At 36.0% G+C, this 24,061-nt stretch overlaps 1 protein-coding gene across 15 annotated transcripts in view; it reads right to left on the reverse strand.

Annotated features, from left to right (window-relative positions):
• PHF21A (PHD finger protein 21A) overlaps positions 1–24,061 on the reverse strand; it is a 135,287-nt gene that overhangs the window by 86,450 nt on the left and 24,776 nt on the right. For 6 of the 15 annotated variants that reach the window (XM_048305931.1, XM_048305944.1, XM_048305938.1 and 3 more), the window contains 4 exons: positions 17,860–17,900; positions 13,955–14,090; positions 9,704–9,736; positions 7,547–7,633 (listed from right to left, as the gene is read on the reverse strand). In XM_048305931.1, coding sequence (XP_048161888.1) covers positions 7,547–7,633; positions 9,704–9,736; positions 13,955–14,008 — 174 coding nt within the window. In that variant the 5' untranslated portion in view covers positions 14,009–14,090; positions 17,860–17,900. Of the gene's footprint in view, positions 1–7,546; positions 7,634–9,703; positions 9,737–13,954; positions 14,091–15,936; positions 16,027–17,859; positions 17,901–24,061 lie in introns of all 15 variants that reach the window. The other 9 variants (XM_048305940.1, XM_048305945.1, XM_048305943.1 and 6 more) reach the window with 3 other exon arrangements.

Consider the following 24,061-nt stretch of genomic DNA (forward strand, 5'->3'; position numbering starts at 1 on the left):
GAAACCACAGAGACTCATGAAACTCTGTGAAGGGCATTCTTACCCTTTAATACTTTAGGTTTGTTCACTCTTTAAGCCCTTTGAAAGCCAAGCCTATCCCAGTCTCCACAATAAAATGAGGGAAAAAATTCATAGTGAGAGTAATAAGGACAGATAACATTCAATTAGAAAAGTGAAACCCAAAAAAAACTGTTATAAATAGTGTACATGCATTTGGCCCACTCATGCTTCCCTAACATGTCATCTCTTTAAATCACTTCCAGAAAGGTGTATTTCCTCTTTATTTTTCCACCACAAAGGACCCTTAGTCCACTTGTAAAAGCCAGTACAATTAACAGGAAAATTCCAAACTAGCACTACAGAAGCAATGCAACATTATCACATCCATCTCGGTCCTTTTCAAACGTACTCACCAAGAGTTGAACTGAGTGGTTCCTCAATACCTTATGAGGGTGTAACACATGACCCACATGTTGGAAAATACCACCTAACACTGTCTACCCAAGTCAGTCTTGCTCTTGGTGTAGTACCAACAAATGAGATAATATTTACTAATAAAAGTATTTTAGCCCATAGCTGTACTACAGTCAGTAACTCATAGTGCAAAAAACCACCACATTTCAGGAAGGGGCTTATTTTCAAAGCAAGTAGCAGGCAGCAGAGAACAAACAGCAGAGACAAGCTTTTGCCTGTATTCTAAATATTGGACATACTGTCTTTCTCTCTTCTCCCTTCCAAAATTCAACACACTTCAGAAAAGCTGGGGACCAAACAATTCCAAAAGCAACCAAAGATCCGTAAGTCTCTGAAAAAGCAGATCCCTGGATTTGATTCCTTTTCTAACCCTGATATACTTGGAATAAATCAAAATACTGCTTCTGTGGCTGTGAGGTTGTTCCACCGAGGCATGCCGAACAGAGCAGAATGAACTACTTTAATCTGTTTTAATTTATAAAAATTCATTAGTAGATTTAATCCCTTTTCCCAGCATCCAACTAAGAGGCATTTAAGGGTGCTATACAAAACAACCTAAATCCCAGTCATCTTCTAATGCGTCGCTTGCCTTCCCTTCAAGTATAGAAGGGAAAAGGGAATAGTAGGCCTTGAAATAACTACTGATGTGTGAGGTTATCCAGCAAGTCAAAACATGCAGGAGCAGCTAATAACCAACTCTCTCCATCAGTAGGGGATTTTCAAGGAAACACTGTAGTTTAATTGCCCATTTTCTATCTACAATGTTGATTCTCAAGCAGAGCAGGCTATTTTGGAGTTATGCCCTGGCTTATACGAAGATGAAAGATGTATCCAACTAGGTTCAATTAAAAAAGTTCTCCAGCTGCCTCCAAATCTGGCTTAAATACAGCGTGAACTCAAAAATTAAAAGTTGAGCCAGAAAATCAGTGCTGAGGGTAGAGTAGCAGGGAAGAGGTGTGGAGAGTTTTTCTTCTTTTTAATGACATCACGAAATGGTCACTTGCATTTCCTAAATTGAGTTACTCCAGTGTTAATGTACATTAGATATGCAAAAATTAAGTTCACAAACCAACAGTGAGAAGTCTAGGTGGAGTTACATTAAGAAAAGAATGAGAAATCCAAGCTTACATGCCGGTATGGGTTTAATCATGATTTAAGCTTTATAAAAGGTCTGAGACAGCTTAGCAATATTTCAGTCATATACAAATTATTATAACACCAGTTTTGCAAGAGCGTTTGGGGCAAAAGAGGCAGCAGGGAGAGATGCATGCACTCTGCCTATCTACAATCATCTGTGCAACATCCAAAATTTGCTTCAGACAGTATATCTTGAGAATATGGGAGATGATAACTTAATGAGAAGTCATTATAGTCACATTTTCACACAATATTTGGATGCAAATTAAATAAATGCCAAAGATTAAAATAGTAAGCTTATGCAGATTTCTCAAATATTCACCTCTAAACAGGTGCTGTTCACACCGATCAGAGGGTTCAAAAGGATCTGACAATTCACTGAGGCAGTTAACTGACTTCTCTTTATGTCCAGATAGACCAGTATGTTTTTGACAGGAAAAAATGACTGACTACTTCAAACTGTCCAAGAAAGATTCTACAAACAGTTTTTTTTCCTATATTTTACAACTGCTTTATAAACAGTTGGCATAAATGGATGCTTGCAGTTACACGGAAATTAGCATATCTTTATCATTCATGCCATTTACTTAAAAAAGATCAGTGTTTAGTAATATGTACAGTTCTAGATAAACAACTGGAACTGAAATTAAGCATCACCTGCCTCAAGTTATTAGTAACTAAACGTTCATATGGCATATTTGCAGACTTGATCCATTGCTGACAGAATAACTGGCATTTTAATACACCTTCGATCAATCTTGGAGAAAGGAGGTATCAAACTCCAGACAAAACTGGCAGGAGTAAGTAGTGATTTTATTATTTATTTCCAGATTTTGAGTCCTAAGTTCTGATGGTGTTCATCAGGTATATCTACAACACACAGGCACAACTTGCCTACCTTCTTATGCATAAGCATGAAGTGCTCTTTCCTACCTGTACTCAGTTAACTGTACCTAGTTTTCCTCCTGCTCTCTAGCTTTCTTGAGCTTACTTTCCTCTCACCAAAACACTGCTTCTTTTCTTTACAGAACACGATGGAACATGCTCCAGGTACAATTTTCTGATAATGTGCTCAAAAAGCCTCCATAAAAATTCACCTTTATGATGATTGACAACTGTTCAAGAAGAACAGTCTCATAGGATGAATTTATGCACATTACCAATCTTTTCATTACTCAGTTATGGTACCTGTAATAAATATAGCAACAGTAATGCTTAAAAGCTATTCCTGACAGTTTTTGAAAACTGAAATAACAAGTTTCCTTTGTCAATCTAAACCACATGTTTACACTTATTCAACTATACAAAACCATGGTTAAATTACTTTTTTAAAATCTATCCCAAATCCCCTTTCTCATTACTTGCTACTTAGTGAAAAGGTTAAAAGAAGCCTCACACTGAACATACAGGATTTAGAATAACCTCATCTATCTCAATTTGCTGTAAACTCTAAATACAAGCAAAATTCACTAGATTTGCCTATTCATAATAATAGAGACAAACCTGCTTTTATGGTGTGCATTTTTTCTAATTATATTCCACAGTTTCAACTGCTCTTTACAATAAAGTATGTTTGAGTTTTTCCCTTGTGAAAAAATAAAACCACAAGTATCTCCATCTAGCATATATATGCTGACAACTATTTTTGATTACTCTTTCCTGCATATATATAGCTCTTCAGAAATCAAAATAATAAAGGGATCCACTTTATTATTTCCATGTCAAGAGGAAATACATTAGAATACAAGTCTAGTTTTCACAACACTTTTCTTGAAGATTCAATGAATTTCACTGCAACTACAGGAAGAGACATTTGCATTTTATTTTCAAATAGAAGGGAAAGAGCCATGTGATTTTTTTAGTACATGCTTATCACCATCACCTTGTTATCATAGATTGAAAAGACTATTTGTGTAAGCTTTCTTCCACATTTAAGACAGAATATTGCTCTAACTTTTCCAAGAGATTATGATAAGGACATATTTAGAAATTCCTCTATATCTGACACGATATTGCTAAAAAATCCCACATTTTTTGCTGCCCACATGACCTCTTCCTTGTCTGCGAAATAAAGTACTATTACGATACATACTCGATATATCTGTCAGTTCATATTCTTTTTTCTAAATTAACTATGGGGGGAAAAGAGGCAGAAGAAAAGGTACTATTTCAAGATTACATCCCTCCTGCTCCTTTATGCTAGCCGTGCTCTACCTCAGTATTTCACCAGTGTCACTGGTAACAATTTCCACCCCACCTCACCCCCCCCAAAAAAATGGTCACTTACATTTCCTAAATTGAGTTACTCCAGTGTTAATGTACATTAGATATGCAAAAATTAAGTTCACAAACCAACAGTGAGAAGTCTAGGTGGAGTTACATTAAGAGAAGAATGGGAAATCCAAGTTTACATGCCAGTATGGGTTTAATCATGATTTAAGCTTTATAAAAGGTCTGAGACAGCTTAGCAATATTTCAGTCATATACAAAATATTATAACACCAGTTTTGCAAGAGAGTTTGGGGCAAAAGAGGCAGCAGGGAGAGATGCATACACTGATAAACTTCCTCATGGAAAAATTTAAAAATACATTATTTATGGGTGTTTTTATTGTAAAGAGTGTATTTAACACAGACAAAAGCCAAGTAGTGATAAGTTATTGTGCGTAAAATTCTACAAATCAGAATGCCAAGAGAAGACACTGTCATAGGATATAAAGGAAAAAGTGCTAAGACTATGACTTTCTTCCAAAGATGTGAAAACATAATAAAAAACAGTGCTCCAAAGCAACAGAATTAATTCACATTTACAACCCAAGCTTAGATTTGGCAATTACAACTGTTCTGAAAAAAGTTACTCTTGACTTCTCTTTACTGAAGAGGAGGGTGGGGAAAGAAAGTGGAAACCATTTTTAAAACCAATGCATTCAGAGTTTCCAGACTGCAGCTCTCACATTTACAGCTGAGGAGCAAGACTGTTAAACTGAATTCCCCTTATTGCCCTCAGATTAGAAAAGAAGTAAGCACAGTTTAGAACTCTGTGAAAATAACACAAAGAGACTAGCAGAGGGAAATCTGCTAGACTGAAGGATTCAAGTTTACTGCCCTTCAAATGCAAGTTATCTTCAAGTAAGTTTTTTCTCTTTTTGCAGTTTTCCTTTCAAGTGTTAACACACTCAGCATACACTGCTCCATCGTCTCTCAGGTGTAACAAATCAAAGACTTTATTTTCACCTCTGACATTTTCAAAAAACATATGAATATATGACATACCTTATGCTGTAACAGTTCAACCCTGCATCAGCTAACAATTTTTTTTAGGTTTAAGCCTACACACTGTACAGCCTACTTGCTTTCTTTTTGTACTTTGCCAGATCTCCTCAATTTCACAAACTTCTGAACAGAACTGTCATTATTAATTCCCAGCAAGATACCTAAGCCACTATGAATCACTGCAGCGACTGGCAGCAAGTGTCGGCACCACTCTCACAATGCTTCAGAAATGGAGGGAAGTCCTAAAGCAACTAAAAGCTTTTAGCTAAACCTACCACTGACTTGGTTCTTGCACAAGTCTTCATCCAACTTCATTAAATAAGACAGCAAAGAAAAAGCATGCATTAGGGTGACACAACATTTCACAAGCCAGAAATATTTCATTATTCTGCCTCTCTAACACCAGGGTCTCAGCTCCATGTCTCCAACAGGGACACCACACAGGCTGCAACTTTAGTTTCTCAAACTTCATTAAAAGCTTATTGAACAGTGACCATCATGCGTCCTATAACTGTCCACAGTGGAGTTGGGCCCTCAGTGTTTATTCATTGGATATCAGGCATCAAAACTACTTGACTCTAAACAAGACTACAGATTACACATGTTGTACCTGTTCTTAACACAAGCACTGCATGATGTAAACCATTATATTTACTATGCAAAACTGCACATTTCTCCATGCTGTGTAAAAATTAAATTGTTGATTAATATTCTATCCATAAAGCAATTTATAATAATGATTTTTCCTGAAGAGAAGTGAAAGTGAAAACAGAAAAAAGGGCTTTGTTGTAGTCTCTAAGGTGCTGCTCAACTGCATTGCTAAGCCACAGATTTCTATACAATAGATTGCTGTAAATAAAGAGGGAGTGAGCACTTCTCTGCATAGAGAAGTTGTAGTTCTTTTCCCAGAACTTACATTTACCATGATCATTGCATTTTAGCAGTCATACGACTTTAACAACATTATCGTCTGGAACACTGGCAGCTCTGCAGTCCAGTGGTAGAGATAACAAAATATTTAAACTTCAACAACCATAGAGAAGTTCACTGTTGTTCTGATAATCAAACCCACAAAAATACAAAGAAGTAAACTACTGTGACTTCATGCTGACTGTATTCGTTGTGTAGTAGAAGTAAAGTCAAACTTATTTTTCAACATCTTTTGGAAACTTAACCCATGGTCATCCCATGAACAAGTGTGCTTTAGTACTTTGAGTTCAATAGAAAAGAAACAGCTCCATTTCTAGTGATGGGTAATTTAAAATACATGTTAGTATAGACCATTCTGTAGCACAACTTTAGAGAGTTATAAAAACAAGTTTAAAAGTTACAGTAGGATGTACTTGGTTTCTCACATTCCACTCAGTATCTCACTGCCTGTCCATGCTCATCACGTGAACTGGCAGTCAATACAGTTTGCTCCATGGCATCAAGACAAGCTCATTTTGAAATTACCATGGGCATCCAGAGCTTACCAGAGAATCCTGAAACAGCTTGCTGTGAGACATAGCCACATGCAGAGGCTCATGCTGGTTTTAGAGAATAAATCATCTTCAAGAGAGGCGTGCTATCACATCAGCAAAACCTGTTTTTGTTGAACTACTATTCTCATTAAAAAATCATTTTCTTTATTATCCTTACATGTTTTTTCCTAGATTCATTGTTCCCCTATTAAAACATACTGTAATTTTTTCAGTAAACAAAATTTCTAGATAAATGTTAATCACTCTCTGGCCATTTTCTTAGGGATAGTAATTCTCAGAACACATGCAGCTAGTAACAGATGAATGGAGGTATCTAGTTGTGACACGCATGCATTTACCTAGGCTCTAAAATTTTTTCCCTCTTCAAAGGTCTAATCTATTGACCTAATTTGGTTCCATTATTGACACATTAAGCAATACAATTAAGGGACTGCTTTAGTTAATTAACTAGGGATGGGATAGTGTGGTGTATGAGGGGTTTGTGTATGTGTAGCTCTTTTATTTTTTTAAAAACAAAAGTGAGAACAAGTTTTGTGGGTACCTCAGTATTACTATTACTAGTATTACTATTTTTCTTCACAAGGCCCATGTTCAAGTTCAACAATCTTTCTATTAAGCATTCAGTTGTAATTACTACTCACACTTTAGAGCTGTCAAAGAGAATTCCTACAAAATGGCAAACATAATACAATTGTGGTGTAATTTATCATGGTAAAAGCATCCAACTAATTTTCAAATTGTCTATTAAGTACCCATAACTGACATAAATTTAATTGGTCTTAACATTAAGAAAAATTCCAGCATACTCACCCATACACACAGTGTGGACGTACTAAGCCAAAATCTAAAGATTTGCCTAAACCAGAATGGTCAAGTTTAGAAGTTTCAAGATAATAATAAAGAAAGTGACAAAATTAATCCATTTTTCCATCTCCCTTAATAGAAAACATTAGTTTCAACACAAGAAAAATTGCTATAGCTCCCACTGATTAAACTAGTTTCTTGTTTGATAGACTCACAATAACCCATCCTATCCTTTGTTGAGAAATCCAATAAAAATCAAAAATGTCTGGTTGCCCACGCTTATTTTTGCACTTAAAGATTTAGCAGCTCTCTTGGAAGCTGGGAAAAGAGACATCTTTAGAACGCAGTGTTAAAAATACATCTCTGTTTCCCTACCTGTTTCTCACTCAGAGCTGTGATTTTGGCTTGAAGTTCATGAAGCTGTTTCTTCAAATCAGCGTTCTGATTAGAAAGAAAAAATATCTGTGAGAAAGATATTCCATTTGTTAACATAGAGTAGTAGCAGGAAGGTGGGTTTTTTGTTTTTGCATAGTGTACTATAAATACAGCACCTCTGGATGTACAGTCAATAAAATTCAAATGGCTCAACAAAGCCTTATTTAAGTTGCTGAGTGCAACAATAATCAGAGGACCTTTCTAGCACTCAGAGAGATAGCCCAGTTTGGAAAGAAGATTTCATTAAAACATCCATTAGTGCTTTTCACATTATAAAGCATGTTTGTACATTTCACCAAGTTTACAAATTAAACCAGAAATGTTTGTTAATATGCAATACAATAGTATCATACTGTATATAACAGTACACTAGGGTATGTTATCTAAAACATTCTCACCTATGCTACTTATACAAAGACATTTACATTTAACTGTGTAGGGTATCAAATGTATCTATTAAATCTTAATTGACACATATATCAATTGAAGGCAAACATACCTAAGTCTTTATTTCCATGTATGTTTATGCCTTAGACTGTACTAGAGAGAATTACATTTGCCTTGGCACATAATTCATATCAGCACTTTGCTTACAGTAGCACTTTCCTAAGTTTCAGATTTTAAAGCCATAAGCATCACTAGAAAGATGTAGACAGAAAACAATTTTTACCAGGACTTTTTCTTTTCTACTGAAATAAAAAGAAACTAAAGAAACATCTGTCCTTAGTTTAAAACCTGCAAAGCTCTGCAGAAACATGACAGGGAAGCACGTTTTCCTTAATTTTTTTCCTTTCTCACTTTTTTTGTTCTCATTTACATTGTAAAGTTTTTATACTAGATTATGCAGGTTTAGTCTGCTAAGAAGAAATATTAAAACATAAGACTAATATCATCACAGGAACTTCATGCATATTCCCTATTTTTATATTCCTCCATAGAATTTTGAAATGCATTTTGATTTCAGCTTGCAGATAGTCTCCAATTCCAGCAAAACCAGATACTGCCCCGTCATCCTCCCTTCTTTTAGATTCTACCTAATAATCTGGGATAAAAATGCATTAAGACCAGTGGAAACAGGGACCAGATTTACTTTTCCTGACTCTAGGAACTTTGCATGGCTGCTTGCAGCATGACGTCACTTTCAGCAAATATGAACTGAAAGCAAACTGCTCTGCAGACTAATTATTAGCAGACCTGACCAGCGAATAAGAGCAGCAGATCTTACCCAAATCCCATCAGAATAAGTACGTTTAAAAAACCAGATTTTTCAATACACCCTGCTTAACCCTCCCTGTCAGAGGTTTAACTGAGTGTTACTAAAAGCTGTCTTCTCACTTCACTGAGCTCAGAAAAAAATGTACATTCAGAAAATTACAGGACATTTACTATTGTATGGGGATGGGAGCTCTTAACAGCAAACCTCAAGTGAGCGGCCTTTGTCCCTCTACTCAACATTTGAGACTGGTTTGAGAGCTCCACAGAACTCCCCATCCGGCATCCTGGAGTGTTTAACTGCTGTACAAGAAAACCCAGGGACCTTACGCAGCTGTTGGGAGAGGGATGACTTCTGCTGTCCAACCTCAGTAGCTCTGAAACTTCCCAAGGCCAAGTGCCCATTCTATGGACACTACAGTGCTGGTAAGATACCCAAGACAGGCAATCTGAACACAAGCTTAAGCTATATTGTTTGGACAAAATTTCTTGGACAGAATACCCTCTCTCTTCTTGTACGGTGAGCCTTCTGATACTCCCAAAAAGGGAAAAAATGATTGCTAATAATGGCAGCTTTTATAAAGAGCATTTTCCAATAGAATCAGAAACTTACTGCACATCTGAACGGTACGATAGCCCTGAAAAGTCGCTTGATTTAGACTATTAAGAATATGCATGAGGCAAAAGGCTCCATAATGGCAAGAATTTTGGTTTTGTTTTAAACAATCCAACAGTCATTGTTCAAAAACTTGTTCATAAGTTTTCTTCTAAACACTTTGTTAGCAAGGAAGAAGGTGATCTAGAAATCTAAAATCCTCAAATTTCATGCACTGCTATTTCCTGCATTTTTAATGGAATTAATCCAATACAAAAATAAATAGTTACCTGTGGATCTTGCTTCATTTGGGCAACCAATTTCTAGAAAGAAAAAAGATGCAACAATACAATGAAGATTTTCATTACGAATCTTGTTGAACAGTTTAAAATTCAGTATTTTTTAAGAACCTTTGTAAAAGCAAAATATTCAGTTTACAACATTTCAATAGCAAAGCCTGGAGTCCAGTACTATAACATTTCCAAACCCATTCTTATTAATATAGTAAAAGTACTGTATTCAGCCATCACTTTTGCTCCTCCTAAACAGCTCTTGAACAAATGATGCTTTTTAAAGACAATTTAAGCCAGCTGGGTAAGATAATCTAATAGCTGTGTCTCCTCTAGAACTGCTGCCCTCTTTGCTTGCAGTCGCAAGAAACACATACCACAGATAACGGCTGCGGGCACAAAAGCTGTTTGTATATTCAAGGGCAGAATGTTTCAAGTACTAAAGCTCTGCCTGTGTGTTGGCTTGGCCTGTACCAGATGGAAGACCCATGTTCAGAAGTATCTTTGCCACTTTTCTCCCTCAGAGAGAGAGATTGAGATCATTGTAGGAAAGATGCCCTCCACATCCAAGAGAAAACAGACAGATTGTTACCATTCACTATTCTTCCTCCCTCACTTCCTTCAGGCAGCTGCAGGAGAATGTTGTCTATTGCTAAGCAAGGAGAAAGTTACCAAAGAAAACCAGAGCCCAGAATGAAGAGGACAACGCAAACAAAAAACTCCTATTATCTTTTTTGGTAAATTTGTAGAAATTTACATCTCTAATGTCTTCAAAGATTATGTCTCAGGTTTAGTAGCTACTAACACACATTTCTTTCATTGATCTGCTTTAATTACTTTTTGAACCAGGAAAACATTCTAGATTCTGTGACAGTAAGTTCCCAAGTTAAATTACAGGACTCTTATGTAAATGGATGACCACCTTTTTCTTTTGAATCTGTTTCCTTACAATGCAAGGATGGGGGACTAATATGGTTACAGAAAACCAGAGCTGACTTGAGTCAAGAGGAGTTGGAACCTGGACCGGATGATCTTTACAGATCAGTTCCAACTTGAAACATTGTATGATTCAAAGGCAGCTTCTCTATCCAGCTCCTTCTTACATTTTTTCCACACCACATATTCCCCCATCAGTCCTCACTTCTTCAGATTGAAAGACTCCTCATGCACAAATTCTCTAGTTTGTCTCTATCACCTGGAAACAAAGTTTAAAACTACACAAAACACTCAAGTACTCTCTACTGCAAAAACTCCTTCCACTGTGCCAACAGCCAGTTCACAGCCTGCTATTGCAGATGTAAAACTGGGCCAGTTTTTTCCCAGTGCATCACTTGGCATTTATCTACACTGAATATTATTGTTTCGTCATGCTGCCATTCAGTATCACAGGAACACACTTAGCTTATTTTTCCTCAGTGCTTCCTGCCACATTGGAGCTTGACAAGCAACAAATCTGTTAGTTTTTATATAAAGTGCTCCTGCAGACACAGTCATAAGACAATACAGTCAGTACTGTAAACTCTTCATAAAATATTGCTAAATTTTTGGATCACACAGTACTATGTCATACAATTCTAAGGAAAAATAATTTTTTTTTTGCACTGACCTCAAATATAAGCTAAATTTAAGGTATTTTTAAAAGCTACTGGTCTTTCTGCCATGAAATAAGAGAAGAACAAGGATGTTTTAGGTTCCTTCCACACATCAGCTTGAGGAATCATCAATGAAACTCAACCCTTCTGTAAGAATAGCTAAATATAAGTCCTTTAACACCTCTTGTGATCAAAACTATGAAGAGCAAACTGCTTCAGAATAATCTTAATTAAGTCAACACAGTAGCAGAATGAACTACTTAGACTTGATGCATTTCTTCTCAGGACAAGCAATATAGCCTTGACATGGAAGACATTTGAATATTCAAGTTGTACACTGATACAGGAAATAATCTTGTCAGATGTCATTCATGGTGGATTCTCTGATCATAGAAAGTAAACCAAAAAAGTAGCTTTTTCTGAACAACTAACACCTTTTTTTGGTCCTTACTGGTAGTAGTTTAAGATGCACTTTGCCAAAGCAGCATTATGAAAGCTTCCAACAGACTTCTGGAAGTGAAACAGAAGAGGCAAAACCCAAGGAGCTATTCTACAAACAAAATCACCATCATACTGAGCATCACCTGTACAGCCACAGCGTAAGCAGCCACAGGCAACACACTGCATCAGGAAGCTGGGAGGATTTGGCTACAGTGCCGAGCTGAATTCCCTATGTTCATCACAGACACCTGTCTACCACATCCAATGGGACAACAAACCATGACTGTGTGAGCGTTGGCAAGCTTTGTTAGAGAGTCCTCAGAAAAAAAAAATACTAGAGAAGTAAAGGATGACAAGAGACAATTCTCTATAAATCCTGAGTAAAAAGAAGGAACATATTGTATGTCTTTAGGTTATAAAATTCAGAGCTATACAAAAAAGTTAAAGCATTTCATTTGAAGATTTGTTTTTCTTTTTTGTGCCCCAACCAGTTTAATTTCTATCAGTGCGCATACTGGCAAGCAATAACCACACAAGCACGGTTGGCAAAACCTTTACTGAAGCACCCAACATTTTGTTGCAAGTGCTATTTTTCACTGTAAACATATAGGCTTTTTCTTAGCCTTAATTATAGAAATATAGAGTGTCTTGAATTAAAAAGGACAACCTTCTGATATAATGGTTTTTCTAGTTTCACCAACTCAAACCGAATTTAATTAAAGTTGATGCTTGTGCAGACCTCACTTTTAATGACAACTGGGCAAAGTTAAAGCAAACAAAGTAAAAAAGCCCCACCAACTTTAAGATGTTAAAAAAAGTCTTTTCGGACAATTTCCTGTTCAACAGTGCCATTATGAACAGATGCCAAAGATTATTCAAAATTCACAGTCTTAAAATTTTTGGTTCACTTGGGCATAAAGGGGAATGAAGATGCACACAAGAGGTAAACGCTGTCATACAAGCATGATTAACATTTGGATTGCTTTACAGTAGTTAATACTTGAAAAAATTACTTACTGGCCTTAAACATTTCTATGTCTGCAACAAAATACCATGGGTAATTTCTGAACTTCCTTACCCCCACAAAAAAACTTCACTGAAGTTTTGAATACAAAGGCCTTGGAGTTTCTGAGGAGAACAAAATATTCATCATCTATAGTTCTGGAAATCCATCCTTAGCTTTTTCAGGTTTTCCTCCCTAACTCTAAGTTGTTTTTTTTTAAAGCAGACATAGCTTGATTTTACTAATTCACCCATTCGAGTTCTAGCAATATGCTCATCATTGCAGCAAGTACAGAACAAGCCATCCAGATCACATTTTAGACAAGCCACCAAGTAATTTTGAAACATTTTCCAAATTTCATATGATGGACTACACTGATCAATGTAACATCATATATTTCTTTTATCTACTGTGTAACAGTTGTGAGTTTCAGGTATCTGAAGAGCTTCAGAAATACTTGGAGAACTGTGTTTGGAGAAGGTCTCCTTGTTAAATTTAATATTTCAAGTTGGCATCTAGTCTGTGTCTATGGCTGTAGTAATTTTCTTCCAAGAATTAATATGCATATATCCTCCTATTTTACTAAATTAGGTTTTATTATCATTATTTTTAATGGTTCCTCATTGGCATTGTAACAAAATGGCAAGAAAACATTGTAACAAAAATGGCAACCCTACTGCCATGTAGTATGGAACAGGTTACGAGTACAAAGACCCAACATGTAAACATTTACAGAGCCCAAGCACTACAACATTTCGGTTATCAAACATATAGTTTAGAAGCTACTAAAGTAGAAAACATGCCAGAAGAGAAGCACCAGATTAAACTATGCAGCACTATATACATTTCACTTCAAAGTTCCTCCACCATATTCCTCCATTGCAAACTGAATACTGAAGGTGGCTTCAGAACATCAGAAAAACCTTCCAGACAGAAGCAGATGAACATGGTTTTCAGAATGTTTTTATTACTGCTACAGAATACTAAAAAAAACAAATCCCCACCCACAGCTTGATATGTAGATCTTTCACATTTGCCAAAAAACAACAGGTGGTGAGGTCAAAATGCAGAGTATAAAATTCTGAAGTAGTTTCAAGCTTATAAAACAATTATTACTATAGTCGTAGTGCTATTGCTTAATGTTCCCATTAGTAGTAATACTGTCAGCAGTACTAATGCTGCTATTGCTCTAAAGCAAGAAAGAATATAAATTACCTGATGAACCTGAATTTCCACTTTCAGAGCCTCCTGTAGAGTCTGCAGCTCCATTCTCTACCTTCTCCACTTTCTCTAGAAGTGTCTTTGCTGATTCCAGTGCCTTTAGTTTCTGGTTTCCTCCTTAACACCAGTCCTATGGAAAAATAAAGGTTTTGTTTTGGTTGGTGAAGGAGAAAAGTGAATTTGAGAAAAGGAGATTTTAACAGAACAAGAATTCAATAGTGAACTATACTCAAACGCAGCTTTCTAACCTAAACACAGTCAGTCTTTTGAACACAAGAAATCTGCAGGCTCTACAAAATGCCTGCTTTGGAGTCATTTAGCCAAATTTGTTACTTCCCACATATCCCAAAGTTGACATACTTATCCCTTATCTTAGTTTGCAGGCGGCTATTTCCTACGAATATCCTATTGCAGTTGCATATTAAATTAGAAAATTTAACTACCGAGAATGTTTTAAAAATCTGTGTGGATGAAAACTTATTCTAGAGAATAAAATTCTACAACTGCAATAAATAGTTAAATTGAATGTACTGCATTAACACACTTCCATGATACTATAGAGCTGTTCTCAGATGGGACAGTGTGCATGTTATCTAACAGAACAACATTAATATATTGATAACCCACTGCCTAAAGTTTGTGCCAAGTTAGTAATTTCAGTTGAAATCTGTTCTGAAGGACAGAAGAGTGATATGAAACAGCACAAGACATTTCAAAAAGATTAACTTTAAAATATTTTTAATCTTGGAAATCTACTTGTAGATCATGAGTATAAAGTTTACCATCTTCACTTGTACTACAAACAAATTAATCCCCCCAATCTCTGACATAGAAAAGCATTATCAGACATACTTCTAAAAGCCTTGAATACTGGACAAGAGATTTCTGTTCAGAAATATGTTAACAGTATCAGCTTCTGAAACAGGATTGAGATTCCCATATGCTCAAATCATAGGGCAACCTGTGTAAAAACATCTATAAATACATACACATGAAAGTCACTGGAAAACGTTATATAGCAATTTTTCAAGTCACTTTTGCATCCAGACACCACAATTAAGGAATTGCTGCAGTTAAAATAGTTCCTAATTTTTTATTTTTTGAAAATTGCTCACAATCATTGCACAGGTATTGTGGCCTTCCTAATGAGACTACAGTGCTTTCAAAAGGATCCTGACAGATTAAACATGCAGGCTGTAAAAAGATAGTAACTCAGATAAGTTAAAGAATTTTATTTTAATGTTGTCTCACTACAGTAAACTGAAGTAGTGGACAAATTTGTGAATTCCTGAAATAAAAAGGTTGAAGGTGTGTGTTTTGTTTTGTTTGTTTATCATTTATCTTTTCAAACAGAAATGTGTTACAAAAAGAGAAGACTATAAAGGGGGTTTAAAAAGCATTATATTTAAACTCTTCATCAGTGTTGTCTGCTGTTAGCCTGAAGTTGCTTATTTAAATAACAAAAGCCTGATCAAACTTTCTAGTCAACACATGAAATGACCTTCCGAAAGGGCCTCTCCCACATGTGACACAGATGAGTGAAAACAGCTGCCTTTGCAGCACTAGCCTCTATAAAATTGTAATCTGTATCAAGGGATACACGGAAATTACATATAGTTCCCTGTCCTATTACCACAAACAGTAATGAGAAAACAGAATCATGGATTATTACTTCCACTCACTGACAAAAACAATTATAGCATGCTTCAAGTCCCTACCACTGCAGTTTCAAAAGAAGCCATGCTTCAGAAAACCACGTGGGAGACTGGTTAATGAAAACTGGAACCCACTACAGAGGCAAGAAGTCTTTTTGACCCTTGGAAATTCAGTTTCAGTGTAAAGATACAGGCAGATAAGGTCAGTTTCTTTCTCAGTGTGTCTTCAACAAATCAGAAGGCACACATGATGAAGAGTTCGTATCACTCTGTAGCAACACACTAACTTCAATGTTGAGTGCAGAACAGCAAAACAATTACCTCAACTGAGAATATAAAAAATATCCATCACTTAAATATATGTAACTGTAATGTCCAATACATGTTCCTGGCAAATATGACACAGAATTTCTGTAAAAGAACATATAAAGATTAAGCTACTTCTATTAATGCACAACTTAATTTGACAGATAGAAATTGTAGTATTGATAGTTCATAAAAACTAATCCAAGCTAATTGCATCTATGCCTTGAACAGCTAGCAAGATTTTTCAAAATTAATTTTTAAGAGGTTCAAGAAAAAAGTGACACTGCTTTGCTCAGCCTAGCTCAGTTGTTGCTCAGCCTAGCTATGTTTATAGGGGTAAAAACATGAAAAAATATATTTAATTTAAAAGTTTGGTCAAGCTGCCAAATTATGAATAGGAAATATATACAATTGTTTCTTTCTAGAACACACACTTGCAGCTTCCCTTCCTTGCAAGCAGGAGTAACTATTTAGTTATCCCTGCCTAGAATTCCCCCAAAGGACCTTATATGCTTATCCAATGTTAAAAAAACAATACAGTAAAAAAAACCAAACAAACAAACAAAAAAAAAAAAAAAAAAAAACCACAACCCCCCCCCCAAAAAAAAAAGAATCGGTCCTTACATCCAGCAAAACCTAAACTGCATTTTTCTGGTTTACATAGAATAATGCCTATAAATATCTATCAGGGCATCTGGTTAAATATTGCTCATACTTCCTTTGAGAGGAGGCACAAAACTACTTAAGTGGCCATACATTTTGCAAGTGCAAAAATTTTCAGTATTTTTGAACTTTTATTCTTTTAGACTGAACTTAAAGGGAAGATTTAAAAACTTAGTTTGGTGGCCTTATAAACTACCTATAGTACCACATTCGAAGAGGTGTAAAAGCATCTTTGGATGAATCATAGAACATGGTACATTTTCCCCTTTACTCCTATGGCAGTGGAATAATTTCAAATAAAAAGCTTGTAGATGACTGAAATTGCATGGGTGGCTTGGCCTGCAATAATCCTTCATCCCATTATTTCTAAGTGAAAACAAGCAAATGCCTTGCTCAATGCCAGAATCAGTGATTTCCAAAAGGAAAGCACAGGATTCAGGAGCGCATACATCTCTTGTACATCCGGACATACTTCCAAGTCTCAGTCAGAAAGAACACTGAGCAAGAGGTAAATTAGGCATTTTTGGATGGATTTCAACTACTGGAGGCAGCAGTCCTCCATTCAATTTCTTGCTGGCATTCATTTATTACCAATAATCACTTATTTCTTAAGTGGTTGCTTCAAGACTTATAATTTCATACTCAGATAAGTGCCCCAATGCACTGCATATGGGCTATTTAAATATTCAAAAACTGAATGAAACCTTAAATTCTACAACAATCACATAAGTGCATTCACACTTCTGTTATCTCAATTAAATACAATCTACATGGGAAACTCTAAAATATCACAATGCTATTTAGACTACGGCTATTTTGGAAGTTACACTAGAAACACAGCTGCCAAGGCATATATATTTATACAAACAAAGGGAGGACACACACAAAGCCATGAATGCCTTCTGTGTGTACGGAAGGACTCTGAATAACTCGGAACTTTAGAGAGAAGTCTTTCTGAGCCAAAAATCCCTTCAAATAAATTTGGTTTTCACATTACACAGGAAAAAAAACCAACTTAATATTATTATTTTTGAGCAGATGAATTTAAATGCCCTTTTACAGACCCTTGGGCCCAAATCTCAGCCTTACAGAGATTTTATTTATAAGACTGGGGCTTCCATCAATAACATTTACTTTTTAAGACTTAATTTCTGAATATAAGAATAGATAGAATTTCAGTTTTAGTAACTATCAAACTTTTCCAGGAATAGATACCAGATCTTCATACTATCTATTCTTAGGTAAGCCATTTTAGCCTTGGGAAGAAGTACTTACCAGTTTTGAGTAAGTTATCCCTTTCAGCTCTCTACCCCCTCCTACAAAAGAAAAACAACAACAACAACAACAAAAAAAGATAATTACAAATATTTTAACTAGACTTTGAAACAAAAAAAAAGGAATTCAAATATTTGAAAAGTTGGATAGGGAAGGGTTGGGATTTTAGAAAGAGGGTTTTGGTTGGTTTTTCTCCACGGAGGTTGTAATTTTTTTTTTTTTTAATGCTGAAGCTAACTATAAAACACCACTTTGAAAGAAAATCTGTTTGATGTGGCAGGGAAAACTAAGGAGACCTACAATTTCAATCTGTATTAAAATACAAACTATTACTGTCACTAGGGGGAGAAGCGATTATAGGTACAAATTTTTCTAGTTCTATGCAAGGCCAGTGTCCTCCTCCCGTGGGGGAAAGACCTTCTCTCTACCACATTTATTAAAATCTATATCGTAAGCCCTGTCAGTTGCCACAGCTAAATATGACAAGGTTACCCACCCTAGACATTTGCCCAGCAGCTCTGCTAGAGATTACACTAACACCCAAAGATGGTAGAGCAGGTGGTAGGTCAGCAGAGTCACTAGAGCTCAAATCCCAGAGTACTACTGGAGACTGAAACAAACAGCAGTGTAAGCCAATATGGTGGGACATGAAGTGTGGAGGCCGAGGAGAGGCACTGCCCGTTACTCTGCCTGGGTCACAGGTAGAACATTCAGTAGCACAGCAAGGTAATACCTCTTAAATCGCCATATGAATCATAAAAAACTCATGAGTCAGAGTTCTAAAAAGATACTTATAATATAAACGATAACTCATTTGCTCAATTACTTTGCCTAATGCTAAAAAAAAGCCTTCAAAATACTCCAAATTTTCTAGGAAAATACTAGAATATTAGCATATTTTAAGCTTTAACTTCACAGCTAACAAGATCTTTGCAGATGTTTCTATCCACACATAAGTCATCATAGAGCAGAAGTTTATGCCCCAGCCTTATAAAAAGATCAGCAATAGAAAGCTACAATCATCTCTCACTCATTGGAGACCAGCACAAGTGGAGAAGTTTTCATTTACCAACCAGCAGAACTGGCTGCTTATGACCACTGAGAGCAGAAAAGAAAACAGGAAGCCTACTGTTGGCAGTGACAGTATTGTCAGTTTCCTAGTCTCGATTTTTACTGTGCATTGTGAACCACAAAATATTAGACTATATTTAATTTTAGAGCAATTTCAGGTTAGTTTACATAACATCCAGCTGCTAGCATGATCGGTTATGAACTGGGAAGTACGGACTATTTTGAGGTTATATTCAAAGTAAGTACATTCACTCTGGATGCCACAGAATTTTAAATACCTTCATTTTTGAAGGTGCTGAGGAGACAGGTATTATTCTCAATTTCTAGTTGTTTCTTTTTGGTATTAAAATCCTACTTGTCACCTCCACCTCCCACTATAAATCAGTCATTTAATTAGTCCAGAAACCTACAGAGGAAGCCCTTTCATCATGCAAGCACTAACTGCCCTCTTCAACAAGCAACTACAACTATACATCCATGCTATTAATAAAAAACCAATAATTAAAAAAATCTCACTGGTCTAGATTATTGACTTCGGAAAGCTAAACAAAACAGTCAGCGCTACACATCTGCAAATGCAGTCTTAGAATAAATAAGCATGATTTCTATTTAAAAACAGAAAAATATCAATTTACTTGTAGCACGAGTACACACAACCTGACAAGAAAGCTGTCACTTAAAAATAACAGCAACTGTTCCTTCCTTCCTTTTTTCTCCCCTACACAGACACTCGCCTCCATAGCAGGACCCTAGTTCCATCAAGATGGAGCTCTGCAGAAAAAAGCTGCACAGTTACAGACCTTCAGATTGCATTTAATATTGCTGCAACCCCAGACTCAGAATCCAGGAGCTCCGAAGGACAAAGTTTAGAACACAAGGAGTTTAATCATGACTATCCAAGTGAACTACTGTGTTGCCTTGGAGAAGTCACTTAGAGAGGACCTATATAGGGAATGGAAATAAATTTGCATCCTCTTCTGCACATAATTTACTACAGGCTTTTTCTTAAGCATTTAGAACAGGTTAATCTTTGAATGTCAAACCTCTGGCAACACAAAATTCTGCCCTCATGCAGGTATATTATTTTTACTAACATCCCTGCCTCATTTAGTACAGAGGACAAGCACAGAGAATGAAGTATCAGTTGAATCTCTTTTCATTCTGAACTTTTGGTTTGCATGTTTTTTTAAACTCAACATCTAAGCCCTAGGACAAATAAAAAATTCGTTTCTTCATAAGCAGCAGACTGATGAGAGCCACAGAAAAACTTGTGCCTGATACAGGCAAGTTTTCTTAAATAGAGAATTGAGACAGAGAAATGAAGATCAAACACCCAAGACTGGTAAACCCAAGCATCTTAAACAGATTTATGTTTTCAACTGTTCTTAGCATTTTTATAGTTGAGAACAGCATATGACCAACTAAATCTGTAACTTTGGTTCTTGACAACTCCTGCATTTGTGGATACTGGGAACCAACACAGAATAGTATTAATGAAAAAGAGATAAAGTCTGCTCTGTAGAAGAAATGAGATAATTTCTTGTGCACAGTAAAAGTACATATAGAAACTCACACTGCCTCTCTCATTCTCACTACAAAACACATTAGAAAGTTAAGATTAGACAGCTCACAATCACTCATATCAATAGAGAAGTCTGAAGAGTTTAGCATTATACAGGGATTTCTAACAAAAACTTCAATAGCAGAAATGTATCACAAAATCTCAGCTATCCAATTTACTGAGGCAGCCTTTTGAAGGCTCTAGAAACATGCTGTAAACTGTCCAAAGTAGGAACCTGCAAGGTTAACTCTCAGATTATTACAGTATATTTGGCAATATTTCGGGGGTTTTTAAACCCCAGGTCTGGGAGTCAAATTAAGAGCACTGTCTTCTTCCCAAAATATATATATGACCTACGATTAGAAAAAAAGCTTGAGAAATGCTTACCTATGTTCACCACTAATTAAAACAAAAATTCAATCAAAACTAGAATTAACCAAATAAACCACTTTTAGAAATACATTTTTCTCAGTGGGATTGACTTAAGAATCCAATGTTAATATTACTAACAAGGGTAGTTTGACATATACATATACTTACAGCAGTAATACCCATGCCAGCTCCTGGAAAAGGCTCTTAACCTTTTCAATAACTTTATACAACTTATGCAAGGAAAAAAAACACCATTGCCAAAACAATCATATTCTGCAATTCAACTTTAAGATTTTTACTGAAGTTTTTGAATCAGAAGAATAGTTACTCATTTCATGGGACTGTTATGAAAACTAAGATCTCAAAACTCCTATGTTTAAGGCTTCGTAGCACCTGAGGACATCAGAAGAACACATGGTGGTGAAAACATTTTAGCATACAGCACCCAAAGGCTTAAGACTATTTAAATGCTAATTATCTGTATATTAAGATGTCTGATTATAACAATTAGATACTTATTACTACCTTCAAGTTATACAATAAAGTTTATGCTACTGTAACCAGAGACTCACTTGAAAAAACTGGGAAGAATTAAATGTCATGTTCAGCAATTTTTTCTTTGCATATTTCCTAAATCTAGAAGCTATCAAATGTTTACTGTCAGACCATGGGATTCTATACATTCATATCATGTTACAATATTTAATTATGTACATTTTACTTTTTGCCAAAAGGATCTTAGTCTTGTTCAGTGCACAGAATGAACTCAGAAAAAAAAAGGACTAATTGCTGTGCACAAGCAATTGTGAGACTGATATTCTTTCACATTTCAGAGAATTGCCCTACAATATGAGGGTAAAGCATTATTAATTTTTTTTTTTTTCATGCAAAATACATACCACACCGAAGGGATTCAGAATTTTTTCTCTGGACTTTTTTTTTTAGTTGTGAACTCCTCAAAGCAACAGCTCTCCCTCCTATATTTGAATGATATCCTGTATGTAGAGAGCACTCTATCTCTATCTTCTAAGAAAACAAGTCATAGCAGATACTTTACTATGATTTTCAAGTCAGCAACTCATATTCCTTAACAGGGTGGGATTTCTGCAGTCTTAAGAAGACCAAACACAGGCCAGATAGGGAATATAACCAATTTCAAAATAAATTATTATAAGGCTCATGTTTCAATGACTATCATTAGCAGTGCTGGTGCTATTGCTTCTGTGATAAAAACAAGCCTCCTTTGTGCCAGCACACGGAATCTGATCTTCCTGTTGTGTTGCAGCTGGGAGAATTCCCAGTCAGCCCCAGTCACACATTCCAGGCAGGTGGTAAAGGGACCAACAACATTGCTCAAGATAACTGAGACTGCACTGAAGTGTACAAGCCATGCCTTCCAGTTTGTCCATCTGTACAACTGCTCTCTCTTCCTCCTTCCCTATCCCCATATAATAACTCCTCCTAAACTGGTCAAGGAGCCTGAATTTTCTGCTTATGCATGCAGACAACTTACAGGATTCAAACTACAAACTTCAGTTCTATCTCCAAGTTCTGCTGCTATGATTCGCCATGAAACAAATGCAAATTGGAGTTTAAGACACCAGAAGCTGACTTCACTTGGGGATAGATTGCTTCACCTTCTCTGAAACACTTCATAAAACCATCAAACTAAGTTTAAATAGAAGTGTGCGACACCATCATTTGTCTTTGCAGAAGCAGTACTATATTTAACACATTGAAAATGAGCTAGAAGACTCATTACAGTTTAAAAGACCATCTCTAGTGTAAAGATAAAACCACTTCACTTTTTTTTAATAGATTTTTAAAATATCAACCAAAACTTGCCATGGCACCAAACACATATAAACAGTTGAAGATTACCCTCTTAGCTCTTGTCCTATGACTACAGATATGTCGGGCATTAGTAACTCTTCCTGAACGCAGTCTTTCCTAGCATCTTGGGGGTGGGATGGGGCATGAAATCACACTCTCTGGCAAAATGATTAACTACATTTGGCCTAGTAGAAAATTAGCACAAACATGTTTTAAAATCTCAGAATCATCTCTGTCACTTGAGCAGATCCAAGATATGTGGCTCTACACTTTTTACCCATGCACAAACCCCTCTTCTTTGCACAGTCTTTGTCTATTTCTTGAATCAGAAAAGCCTCTCTAACCTATGACCACTAGTAAGCCTGGCAGATGTTCTTTCCGACTTGGTAGCAAGGTCTCCCCATCTAATCCTAACATTCACAAAATCACCATCAATAAAATTCTCCTTTTTTTACCCAGACACCAGTGTACAGGGATGTTTTACAGCACTGTTGCATTCAGAAGTTCTAGTATTGCAGAACCACTAAGCCTCACTTTGCTCAGTGAGTTACTATTCACCAGGCTTTAGAAACACACAAAATCATCCTACGTGCAGTGTAGCTAAATTCTTGTTCAGGTAAAAAAAGTTGTATGACCAGGACTTTTGTTTCAGTGAATTACTTTTTAGAAGGACTGTTTAGCTAAACACACACCAAGAAAACCCCCAGTAGTAATAAGATCTACAAGTTTACGTTTTACTAACAGTGTAACAGCAAAGTTTCATATTTGAAGCAGGGAGCTGAGGAAATTTTTGCAAAATTAAAATATTTACACGATGTGAAGGCAGAGTTTGGCATTTATTTCTAAAAATTTTTTGCTGCATTATTTGACATTCCGGAAAGTTGCTGGAAACACGGGTGGTTTTTAAACTTTTTAAATTTTTTTTTTTAGAAAACACTGTTTAACAATTTAACTTCAATAATATGTCAGTTAATCTGTTAAGTCTTAAAACTCTAATTTTTCTTTTTGAATTATTTTCAAGTTATTTACAAAATATATATACCACTGGGAAGGAAAGTAAGATGGAAGCTCAACAGAAAACAGAAGGAGCTGTCACCTCCTAGCTGTAAGAGCCCACTGTTTGGTCTCAAAATTTGTAAGAAATGCAAAGGGAAGCTATTTGAATATTTGTGGTTTATGGTTTTGTTTTGGTTTTTTAATAGTATGTCGAGCAAAATCAGTTTATTAACCTCTGTTGTTCTTAACCTGTGTTGTACCTTTCTCATTCCAGTCACTAAGAAGTTCCTGCCTTCCTTTCATACTTCAGAGACAGAGGGGAAAAAGGGGAGGAGAGGGAGTTGAGAGGAGGAGAGAAGACTCTTTCTA

The sequence above is a fragment of the Corvus hawaiiensis genome, chromosome 6, assembly GCF_020740725.1.
Source record: "Corvus hawaiiensis isolate bCorHaw1 chromosome 6, bCorHaw1.pri.cur, whole genome shotgun sequence".
Lineage (NCBI taxonomy): Eukaryota > Metazoa > Chordata > Aves > Passeriformes > Corvidae > Corvus > Corvus hawaiiensis.